Source organism: Caloenas nicobarica, chromosome 7, assembly GCF_036013445.1.
Source record: "Caloenas nicobarica isolate bCalNic1 chromosome 7, bCalNic1.hap1, whole genome shotgun sequence".
NCBI classification, from domain to species: Eukaryota; Metazoa; Chordata; class Aves; order Columbiformes; family Columbidae; genus Caloenas; species Caloenas nicobarica.
The window spans coordinates 15,596,274-15,608,759 of record NC_088251.1 but is presented as its reverse complement, the minus strand read 5'-3'; the positions used below and the strand labels follow the sequence as shown (position 1 = coordinate 15,608,759).

The 12,486-nt window shown below is 48.4% G+C and overlaps 1 protein-coding gene across 1 annotated transcript in view; it reads left to right on the top strand.

The window, feature by feature from the left end:
• The window catches only part of HPSE2 (heparanase 2 (inactive)), a 111,209-nt gene that overhangs the window by 67,578 nt on the left and 31,145 nt on the right, over positions 1–12,486 (top strand). The window contains exons 4-5 of the mRNA XM_065638678.1: positions 5,569–5,742; positions 6,319–6,490. Of these exons, the coding sequence (XP_065494750.1) occupies positions 5,569–5,742; positions 6,319–6,490 (346 nt within the window). The remainder of the gene's footprint in view (positions 1–5,568; positions 5,743–6,318; positions 6,491–12,486) is intronic.

Sequence of the window (12,486 nt, the reverse complement as noted above, 5' to 3'; positions counted from 1 at the left end):
ATTCTTCCCCATCTTTACACGGTGTGGTTTTACTGCATAGCAAAATGCTTCAGAAGACTGAATTAAAACCAAACAGCTTCCCAGCTGGGATGGTCATCATTAGAATGCAATTTCCAGCAACGTTGTGGGTTTCTTGGTAGCCTTGAAATCTTTAAAATTCTCCTTAAGAAGCGACTTTGAAGGAATGGCTTAGCATGCAGCTAAAATAGGAAAATCTTCCCATGATCCAGTGGGTCAAGCTGGATGTTATAGCGCAAATGGACAGTGTAGGATGTTGCTTTTCCTCTGAACTTGCAGTGATGGTGAAGGCTACTCTTTGGTGCTCTAATTGTGCAAATTGTGTATGGGGGGGGTTCTGGTTTCCCCATCTGAAACACTACTGTGAATGCGGATGGAATCCCTGGGAAGATTTCAAGCCAGTTTTGCAGACCCGTTCTGCGGTTCTGGAGTTACTCTGACTGTCTGTTGCATATCTTCTGATTCATGTTTATTTGCTAAGAAAACATTAAGTCCTTGCCACACACATGTGGTTTTATGAGGATTTTCAGCCCAAGAGAGACAGTGCAAATGGGATTCAGCTGACTATGGTGGCAATTCATTTGTAAATAAATTTTCCATGTACCCACTTGTTCTTCTATAAGTGGGAATACCTTTTTTGATCCATTGCTCTAGCATTGCTCATCTCCTGTCTGAACACTCTGTACCACCCTTTCTGGCCCCTCCCTGTAAAGCTCTCTTTGGGCTTGTCTTTGCCCTTTGCCAGGTCTTTCCCAACCTCTTCCCTCCACTATCTCCTGTGGGGTCCCCAAGGGGCAGGAGATGCTGCTGATTTTGGTCCTGGCACCAGGAGCTGTTTGCAGCGGTGCTCCAGGCATCACTCAGAATTTATGGGGAATGCAAAGGCGAGCAATACCCATGATTAGTTGGAATTGTTATTTCTAGAACTGTATTTCTTTGCTTTAACAACAGAAGAGTTCATCTGTTGTGCATTTGCTTGGTTTCTCAGCTAACCTGCAGATTTGGGGAGTGCGGTGTGTGCTGCCCACTCCATGCTCGGCTCTTGCCCTGTCCTCCTTGGCGCTGGCACGTGATGTACGTGCAAGAGACGGACGTGGAAAATGCTGGGGATAGAAGGAGAACAAGCTCTTCTTTTCTGTCCTCCTGGTTGCCTTCCCAGAGTTACGAAAGCCCCCGGCACGCCGTGCCATGCCCCGCCACCCCTCAGCCCATGGGCTGATCTCAGTCTCCGTGTGCACAAGAATTTCCACTCTTTGTGTTAAACCCTGCCAAAGAAAAATTCCTGAAGCAGAATAAAAAATGTGGAAGACTTTCAAACCCAGAGATTATTGAACTGTCCCTCTTACCAAATGGCAGTCAATACTACGTTCTTTATAAAAAGTCTCTAGTATAATGTTTAATTCAGTAACTACAATTGGAAAGCCTTTCCAATTATTTTAAACTGCCAAAGACGTTTTAATGTGCCTCAGATTTTGTGCTGGCATACCACAGAGTTAAGTGCCATCCATCTTTCGGAGAACTTTAAAATTTAGCCTCATATAAAAAGGAGAAAAATGGGAAAGAATCCCAAAGGATGTATTATACTCGTCCCATGAATGCCACCACCATTTGTGGCCTCAGAGACACCTTCTCCTGCATTTTGAAATTGTTTGTCTCCCTCTTTGCGGAGTGAGAGATCCATGCAAACAGCCAAAATCCTTAACTCCTGTGCGGAGCTTTGGCTGAGGGCAGGATTACAAGCAGATCTTCACTGGCGGCCACCCAGCCACGCATTGTCGGGCGGTATTCGCTCTCCAGATGCGTCCAAGCCTCTGTAGCCGAGGGTGTGAAAGGTTGAGAAAGCCCAAGTATCTTCTGATTTCTTTTTGTGCCAGGGCCATGGGGCCTCTGTCCCTGCCTACTGGCTGCTGTCAGTCCCAAACCCACTGAGGTGCTCATCCCTGATGAAACCCACCAGCAAGCACTGCCGCTGGGTGCGAGGGAATGGAGCATGGAGCTTTGCTGTCTTGGTTAGCCTGGCTCCACCTATGTGAGCATCAGTAAGCGGCAGAAGCTGACTCTCAGCATCCCTGTGCTCTTTTTATTTTTTTTTTCTTTCTCCTATTTTTTTTTTTTTTTGCTTTATTTCTTCTCTCTGAGCTCAGTGGCACGTGAGCACTGAGTGTATGCATCTCTGCACTGGGCAGAGGGGGAGAAAGGGCAGGGAAAATGTCTCATAAATCCAGTTCTGCTCTATTAAGATTCATTCTGGTATGACAATGGCTTTTTCTGTTGAAATGCTTTGTGAAATCTTTGCCTAATGATCTGTTAGCTGGGGAAAGGTTAAATTCCTGGAAGATTTTATGTGTTTGATTAAGAAAAAACAGTGCAATTATCCAGAATTCAAAGTGAGTTTTAGCCAGCTGTTAATAATACTGTGATCCTTCATGTCCTCATTACTCAGAAGTAATGTGGCCATCCCTAGTTATGGCAGTAAAATATTTATAGCATTCTCTTTTGGCCCTGTTTATACTTAGGGAGGGCTGGACATCACTCGAGGTCTTCTAAGTATGCTTCTTTTTGTTCTTTAGCCACCCACAACAGTACTCTTCTCATCTAACCACAGCTATCTGAAACAGAGATGTCCCGTTAAAGGCAGTTACCTCAGGAGGGGTCAAACATGCCCTTTAACCACTAACAGTTGGGCATCATGTGCAAACTGGTCGTCAAGGCTCTGCTAGAGTCACTGGAGAGACTGGTGCTTCCAAGATTCACACCATCCTTAGAGGGCTGCCGAGCATAAAGGAGATAAATGGGCTTGATGCCTGATACTCTTGATACCAGCAGTGCCCATAATAACAACCTGGTTTGGTGCGGAGGTGGATTTATTAGTTTTCTGCTCTTTGTAGCCTTGTTACAGTCTGCAGGTTGGATTTTGTGCTGGGAGGCCACTGGAAAGCTGCGGGAGCAGCCCCCAGACATCTGTGTGTTTCTCCGAGCTCTCTCCCCGATCACTGAGGTTTTCAGCTTGGAAAGTCATGGCAGAACATGAGATACACGTGGCATCTTTGTGTTCAGGCACATGGAAACAAAATAAGTGTCATGGGGAAAACGTAATTTCACAGTGGCAGGCCCTGCACTGGGATAAACAGACAGCTTGTTTCCTCCGGTGGATGCATGGAAAATCAATTCCCAGTCCTCTGCAGAGGCTCCTAAACATGAACCAAATCCCCTCCGGTAGTACTTAAGAAAAACAACTGTTTTGCACCAGAGAAAAGGTTTCATTTCTAGCAGGAGAACTGCAGGTAACACCGTTTTGCTGTCTTCATGTTGTCATTTAGTTGTCTGTCTTATCCTCTTTATAGGAGTCTCACTTCAAGTGCAGCTTTTTGCCTGGAGGTCTGAAGTAAATGAGTATTAAGTAACTGTATCTGTCTCTAATTCACTAAACAACCAGAAAAAACAGCTAATGTGCCTGAACCAGTGGGATGAAAACATTAGATTAATGTAATTCAGCTACTTTTCACTCAATCAGTAGCGCTTAGAAGAAGGTTGTGAAAGGGATTAGGAATTCCTTTTCCACGTTTTTCCTTTATTTTCCTTTCCATAAGTTTGCTGTGTTCCATTAAAGATTAGCTATTCAGTTAGTTTATTTCCTTGACCCTCCTTAAAACATTGCTTTTAAAATAAGCTTATTCTTCTCATACCTCAGAGCTGTCTCCATATTCACCAAGGCTTTCAGTGACCAGGAAAAGAGACAGAATAAACACAGACATAGCAGCTGTGAGCAGCTTATCCTGACTGGAGCGAGGAGGTCCCGGCTGTCACCATCTCACTTGCACCTTGATCCAGCATTGTGGGCACAGGGTGTCTCGGAGCATCATCCTTGGGCTTAGGGCAAGTCCTTGAGCATGCAGTCACCTCCTCTCCATCCCTTTCAGCTTCCTTGGCCATGGTGGTGCATGCTATCACCTTAGTGCCACAGCAAGTGTGATGTATGTATCCTCTGCTCCTTTATACCCCACTTCATTGGAAATGTGTAAAAAGACCCAGAGCAGGCTGCCTAGACACTTCAGTTTAACAGCAAATTACTGGAAGCTGCTCTTGGTGTACACATTTCTCACTGCAGTTCAGTCTAGATCAGGGTTGCTTCACTTTCTGGAGAGAACATCACGTGCAATCGTGTCAAAAGCCTTAAAACCCATCAAGATGTAAGATCTAAACGGCTGCTTTTCTGCCTGCGAGCCCTGCTCTCCTGTCAGCAGATTGCTTCAGTGTGTTTTGTTCTTGATATGTTCCTGTGGCTGTTGATCATCTCCTTATATTTTGTAAGTGCTGACAAGCAGCTTGATTATTTGTCTAAGTGTTTTTCTGGGACCTGAAGGCAGTCTGCCTACTCTGTAATTCCCCAGCACCTGCTTCCCCTCTTCTGAAAGCAGAGCCCTTGTTCTGCCCCCCAGCCCCCTGGAACCTACCCATCCCTGCTGGCTCCTCACAGTTAAGTGGTTGCATCTCTGTAGCTGCTTCAGGATACTCACTGAGTGCCCTGGGATGCAGTTCAGCAGGCAGGGATGATTGAAAGCACCACAGTTATCTAATTGCCCTCTAACCAAATCTCTTTTTGCTGTCGCCTGAGTTCTTATCTTGTTAACACCGGCGTTAGCTTTATAAGACATTTGATTGCTTTTAAGTTTTTAGGGAAGACTGAAGCAAAAAAAGGAATGAAGCATTTTTGGTCTCCCTGCAACACCTTGTGCTAATATCTCTCCTCACTGAACAGCAGATCACCTCTGCCTTTGGTTTCTGCTGCTGGCCGGTGCCCCGCTGCTCATCAAGGGCACAGCATGGCAGGGGAGATGCCAGCTGGGGAGCTTTGGGGACCACAGGTAGGACACAAATCCCACAGAGACCCCAGCACTCCAGGAGGGTCACCCAGGCAGCAGGCGTTGGCCAGGCTGTCACCAGGTGGGGACCCTCCTCTCTCCCCAGGCTCAAGGAGTGGCACGAAGCTCCTCTCTCTGTGTGCAGAGCAGAGGTTAGCTGGGTGCGTGGTGCACGCCTTAGAGGATCTGGTCAATTATTGCTGGGGCTTCATTAGTGCACCAGGGGCTGTGGGAGCAGAGACCAGGTTGTGCTGGCATGCAGGACAGGTGGCCATGAGCTGGCAGGCCTGGGGTGGTGGTTTCCTCCTCTGCTCTCCAGGCACTGCGGGGATCTGCTCAGAAAGAGATGCAAGGGAGGATAAGCACAGGAAAGGCTGTACTTTCCTTGCCAAGAGCAGATGAAAAGAGATGTTACAAAGCCACTTGTCTCTGGTGACAGGGCCCCCGGCTCTGACATGGTGGTGGAGGGCGTCCAAGTTTCATGCTGGAAGGAGATGAGCCCACACCTGGAATCCTATCCTGGTTTCAAAGGTCAGGTGCATTTCTACAGTTACAGATGTCGTGGGGATGGCATTTGACCCTGTTTCATCCTACACAGAAGCTAAGGTCTGATGGACAGAAGGATCATTTGAACCTTCCTGGAACTAGCTTTCATTTGAACTACAAGCTGTTTTTTGTTTCTTCCCAGCCAGGTCTCTAGACAAACTCTATAACTTTGCTGACTGCTCTGGCCTTCACCTGATCTTTGCACTGAATGCTTTGCGCCGAAATCCTAACAACTCCTGGAACAGCTCCAATGCCCTCAGCCTGCTGAAGTACAGCGCCAGCAAGAAGTACAACATCTCCTGGGAGCTGGGCAATGGTGAGTGTGGGAACAGGAGTGCCACAGGAACGGAGCTTGCTGTAGCAGGAAAGTGCTCTCTTTTGGAAGAGAATATTTGCAAATCCCAGGATGTTTTGCCAGTGTAGGTTCAGAGGGATTTAAAGGACTCTTCTACAAGACAGCACCATCTCTAAGACAGACCTAGCTCATGTTTGCACCTTAGCTGGTTATTTCCATTAGTTGGTATTAAACACTTTATACACTGGCTGCTAGGCACAGACGGTCCTGGGTGGGCAGAGCAACAGCTGTATGGACTTGTGTAGTGGCTGCAGTGCCACGGAAAGTGGGGGACCCTGAAGGAAAGGAGCGTGACACCAAGGTGCAGGTCCTTCACCCAGCACACAGCAGAAGGGACACGGGAGGAGATGTTGGCAAGAAGAGTGAACAATGGCCCTCGTCCGTGCCTCAGAGGCTCCTGCTGCTGCTCTGCAGAGCAGGCAGGCAGCTCTGCGAGCTCAAGCTGTGTGACAGCGTGTGAGCTGCGTGTCTCTCTCCGGAAGCACGGATGAAGGAGCAGAGCTGGCAAGCCTTGCTTGTCTATTTTTATTTTCCCAGAGCCCAATAACTATCGGACCCTGATCGGCCGCTCGGTGAACGGCAGCCAGCTGGGGAAGGACTACATCCAGCTGAGAAGCCTGCTGCAGCTTATCCGCACTTATTCCAGAGCAAATCTCTATGGGCCGAACATTGGGAGGCCCAGAAAGAATGTCATCGCTCTTCTGGAAGGGTAAGTGATGTTGCTTTGATCAAGAAGAGATCAGAAACCCCTCCGGAGACTGATGCCCTTTGCAGCAGGTGGTCTTGCTCTTTGCCTTCCTGATGTCTAACAGCTGCAAGGGCAGTGAGGCTCTGTGCAGCTCAGCCATGGCAGTACCAGGGGCTTGTGGACATGGTTGTCTGTGCCTCTAACCTTCTGCAGAGGTCCCTGGTGGGATTTTGGGCTGGACCGATTAAAACTCTCCCAACTATTCCCAGCTTTTCCCAATTATAGGCAGACTGAGGTGCCCACCTTGTTGGGATATGAAGATAATGCAGTGGTGTGGATGCCGGCTGCTGCATGCCTGTGGGCTGCAGGGCCAGGAGGTGGGTTCTGGCACCACTTGCCAATATAAAGATTGTCTCAGAATCCTGGACTTGCTCTTCCCCTTTAGTGGCTTCTTCTCTCTATGTGCTTTATCCATCTGCGCAGAGGAAGAACCTGTAGCAACTTTCTTCACTGGCCAAGCCGTCTGCTCCCTCCTAGGGGAACTGGCATGTCTCTACTTTGGGGAGGCCAGAGGTGGAGAAGGAATGGTGACAGTAAGGGATGCAGACACCTGGAGGTGACATTGGACAGCTACAGGAACCAGGGAGGTGTGGGAGCCTGATGGCAGCAGGAATTGGGACTGTGCAGCTCGAAGACCTTAGAGCAGAGGGGAAATTCCCTGCAGGACTGTAAACAGAAACTCCAGTGCAGAGGGCTGGGCAGGGGGAGGTGTGGAAGGGACTCTGCTGGGAGCAAAGCTGGGTCTAGCATTCATTAACATCTGCATGAATGATCTGGCAGAAACAATAAACAGCACACTGATGCAGTCCCTGGTGAAGCGGGACGGGAGCCAGGGCCAGATTCTCAGCTCTGCTGCGGCAGCACAAAGAGACCATAAAGCTGGTTGAACCAGCTGCGATGGCAGCATCCCTCCCAACAATAAAAGCGGGGGAGCAGCCCCTGCACCCACACCATGGCTGTCACCAATGCCACATGAGCGCGTTGCTCACCAAGCCCTGGTGTTCGGCATGGCGCAGGGAGAGTTAGAAAATATTGTAGTAGCCTTGATCAGCAGGAAATCTATTAGCGCCGGTAGGAGCGCGCTGAGTAAGGAAGACAACAGGGATGAGAGCCAAGAGGCTCTTAGAGAAAGGGAAGTCCTACTGCCGCGTTTGCCCTTCATGCGCCACAGCCGGGTCCCAGGGAAGAGAAGGGTTGGAAGAGTCGAGTCGCACGGCAGGGTGGTCCAGTGACTTGGCGCTGCTGGGGCCATAGTCTGGCTGCAGCGACCCCAGGAGCAAGGCTGTAGCATATAATCTCATGGAGAGGATAGCAGAAACAACAGCTCAAATGGAAGGGAAGGAAGGTAAGAGCTAGGTTTTGAGCAGTCCTGGTGACGAGGTGGTGGGAGCTGTCCAGACCCCCACACGGGTCTGAAGGAGCTGTAAAGGGAATGCCTGCTCTCCAAGCTATGTGCTATTTCTCTGCTGCCATCCCTGCCTGCCAGGATGATGCTGGTCCACAGGTGCTAAAAGTGATTTCTCTCTCCTTGTGTCCTGCACTCCAGACCCTGGTTCCTGCAGCTCACAGCGAGTGGCCCGTGCCTGCATGACCTTACAGCCCACGGGGTCCTGCGAGAAAAGAGCTGTTTGTCTTTCCACATGAAGACCCCATTATTACCAGGCAGGGGGTAAAGAGGAGGAACAAATATGATTACACAAAGACAAAGGACTAAACGCTCATTTGCTCTATTTGGAAATGGAGTTGCAAAAGGATGAACAAACCCTAGTGCCTAACTGCTTGACAGTAGGAGCTTTATTCCCAGCAGCTCCCTGAGGTTTTCTCAGTACTCTTGGTTAGTGCTACCAAGAGCTCTGCCTTCTGCAGGAGCATCACAGAGCTGGTGAACGGGATGTGGCTCAGCACGTGCCTGGTGCTGTCACAGTCAGGACATGCCTCTGGGGATCCTGAATGAGCACCCCACAGTCAGCAAGCAGAAGAGAGGGGAAGGAATTTAGGAAGGTGCTGTCAATGGTAAGCCTGCTGTATGCCTTGCTAGACCACCCCGAGTGGTCTACGTAGGGCTCGCAGTAGGATGAAGGCTCCAGCACAAATAAAGTATGTGTAGTTGATAGTCCCAATGATGTGAAATCTGCAGTTTTGCTCTTATGTTAAAAAATGTGACGAACAGCAGAAGTCAACCAGATAGGAAGAGATGTGCCAAGTGGAAGATTATGACTCAAGTGTTAAATAAGACTGGAGAGGAGAAATGATACATCCCAGAGCAAAAGTCAGGATGGGTGGATTAGTCTGCTGGGCAAGCAGTGCCCTATTACACAAAGTGAGGAAGCAGATTTTGAGGGGGGCAAATAATGGAAATGAGCTGAAGCAGGAAAGGAGAGGTCAGAGAGGCTCAGGGAGTGTGATCTCTGACAGTAGAAACTGCAGTTAAATGTTCTCCAGGGAAAGCCTCTAGAGTTACCCGAGTTGCTGAAACACTCAGAATAGTCTCATTGTGAAGTATTACCTAAAGTTACATTTTTGTGTTGCATACTCTGTGTTTCAGACATTGTAGTCTATTGTTTAACTGTTACCTGAAACAACCAAGCTAAACTTATTATTTGTGTTTAAACCTTGTCCTGCAATAATGATAGCATTGACATGAACCGGGCATTGCACTCTGCTGTGCACCAGGCTCTGTCTGTCTCAGTGGTGGGAGACAGACACCTTCAAGGCTGTTCCGACTCAATCCTAGGGCCTGTCCTCCAGGAAGGGGTGGGACTGAACTCCTCTTGGGGTGCCACCTTCCTCTGGGGTCTGCTAGACAGGCTAGATGAAGAATGAAGGTCGGGCACCTGAAGGTTTGCAGCCTGTAGGGGTGTGAGCATGCTGTCCCACTGCAGAGGCTGTCCTTAGGTGACACTGAGCTGTTCTGGGTGAAACCTGTGCACTTTCTGATGATGGAGGCAGGATATGGTGAGGGGCAGAGAGCCCTGCCTGAAACACAGCAACACAGGCTTTGCACACCCTTCACTGCTGAGCTGAGCAAGAGCTCCTGAGCTCTTGCACCACCGTGCATGGTGCAATGGCTCAGAGCAGCCACAGAGCTTCTCAGTGTCACTCTGGGCTGGCAAGTCCTGGAGACTGGACCAGGGCTGCTCCTGCTGATGTAAGGATGGGCTCTGTAGTGGCGTAGAGTGCTCTGATGGCTGGGGCCTGCTGTGCGGGCGGCTAGAAATGGTGTCTTGTGAATGCACAGGTGCAAGAGGGAATTTCTCCAGACACAGCCAGCAGTTGAGTTTGATGAGGTGTTAATTAGACCATTCATGCAGCCTGAGCTGTTGGAGAGCAGACTACGTTAGCTACCTACTGTGTCTGCGGGTACAGGAATCCCAGAACTGCTCAGAATTTGCTTGGGGAAAAAAAATGTGAGATTCTAAGGAATTAACATAGATTTTAACAGCAGATCAGGAATCAGACACAAAGATTAATGCATGACTGAACCACACATTCAGTACTAGAAGAGGAGAAACATGAGGGAAAGCTATTAGGAAGAAGAGATGCTAGCATGTGTTAGCGCTCAGAACATTTGGTACAAAACTTAGGCCAGCATGTCTGGGCAGATCTGGCTGGGGGCTCTCATGACCTGTTGATCCTCGTCTGGTGTAGCCTAGTTTTTCCCACTGGACACTCACAATCGTCACGATGTTACCTCTACCATGGCAGGGGCTGCAGTGCCAGGAGGATAAGGGCTGGCAAGCTCTTGTCTCCATGCTAGGCTGGCTGTTGTTGATGCTCTGTGGCCACTTTGGGTCCTGAGTCTGCTGAAGTCACCAAAAAAATGAAAAACTTTCTTGTCTGAAGCTACAGCCTTTCCCTACCTCTTCAGTCCTCACCTTGCAAGGCACAAGAGTTTCTCATCCTTCGTGATTTTACTGCTTCCTGCTCCTGAAGTATAGTACCTGTGGAGAGCTAACCAGGCATCTGGGTCACTTTGGCTCCTTTTGGCGATGATGTCGTTCTACAGTGCTCTGAAAGGAGGCCATAAAAGTGAGGAAGCACATTTGTCAGTGGTGATGAAACTCTTCCTCCCTGCCAGCTGTGGGCAGGTGAGGGTCGGGACGGGGCATGGAGTCCATGTCTTAAATATCTGTGGGCAGCCCAGGTAATGGAGCCAGGTTAAAAGCTGTCCCAGTTCTCAGCTCTGCTCCCTGCATCCACAAATCAATCCCAAGCCCAGGTTCACATGTTGGAGCTTATGTGGTAGAGAGAGGTGTTGGCTTATAGCTTATAAAGTGGCACAGGCTGTACATCTGGGGTCCAACACAACCAGAGGCCAAAGCAAAATCAAGGTGCTAAAAATAGAGTCTTTGTTAGTATTTTTATTATGACTGCCCACGCCTTGTGTCCATGCCATTATGAGGGTGAAGAGGGCTGTGACTGTCTAAGTGGGTCAGCTCACATCAGTCAGTCCAGGCATTGCTTTTTATCTGAGACTTGTTCTGGAGTAGCAGCCAAAGACAGTGTGTGGACAGTTTGTTTGTTTAAATTAAAGTAGGGAAGAGAAACAAGAAGAGCATGGAGCAGGTGATACCCAGCAGAAGGAGGGACTCTGGGTGGATTGCGGGAAGAAGTGTAGGTATTTGTCCTGTCGTCTTGCTGACAAGGACTTCTGTCCTGTTTGATACAGAGAGCTTGTAAGTACTGCATTTTCAGAAGCTGGTTTGGGGCTGTTTGACTTTTTTCAAAAAGTATATCCTTGCTGTATTGGTCTAAGGCTCTTTAGTGATGCTGCAGAGGTGAGCATGTCCCAGTCAGCAGAGCCAGAAGGTTCACCCTTATGCAAGCTGCTGCAAGGCTGGTGGCACAGGCTGTACCAGGACACTGCATAGGTCCAGAGCAAGAATTTTGTGCAAAAAATCAAGCCATGAGATAAGCAACAATTAACTAATGATACAAGGAGAGGAAGAGGTCATTGTAACATAAACTCAAGCTCTGGTAGCATTGAACTTATGAGTGAATCCATTAATAAATACATCGAAATGAGGTGTGAAGGATGTTATGAGGCATTTTGTGATTGGTTAGCACCGTCAAGGATCTGAGATATAAGCAAAGGATTTAGCTGTTGCTCCTTTAGGAAGAAAGGGTTAAGATAGTTGTTTCTGGAATTTGATCAGGGTGGCTGGAATGCCAAAATCACAGTCACTTGTATAGGAAGAACAAAATAGGTAAGAAAATACATAGATGACATTATGCCACTGTATAAGTACACAGTGTACCTTCATTCCAATTGCTATCTACAGTCTTAGTCATTTCATCTCAGAAAAGATGTAATAGAACCAAGAGGGTTACAGGGAGAGGGGCCGATGATGTGCAGAGATATGTGATATCTTCGCATGAGAAGAGATTAAATAGGCTATGCCTCTTCAGGTCAGAGGGAATGTTATTGAAACCCACAACCCTGTGAATGGGGTGTTTTTTCCACAGTGCAGAAAGTAGTTTGGAAGGAAGCTTTGGAAAGAAGGATGAAGCTTTTTCACATAGTGTGCAATGGCACTGTAGAAGTCATTGTCACAGAGTATTCTGGAGGCCAGAGATGTGTGTTCAGAAAGGGACTGGACAAAACAATGGTGGGAAAAAGCATCAGTGGTAATGCAACCTCATAGTCCAGATGCAACCTTCAGAGTCTCTGGAACGCAGATTACCAAGGCTGGGTCATAAAGCACTCTTTGCTAGAGGGCTTATGCAGCCCTACTGTAGATCAGGTTGGTTGAAGAAAGGTGTTGCTGAGCAGAGAAAGAATGCAATATAGCAGCAGATTTATACATAGTCCCCACCAGGCTCTGCTCACCGGCATGAAATCCCTGCCTGAAATCTGGCACTGCAGGTCAAAGTCTTTGCAGCAGGTGGCATGAGTTTGGTCTAGTACCTGATGCTGCTGCTTCAGGTATTTGATTATGCTGCTGGAACCTGAAGAA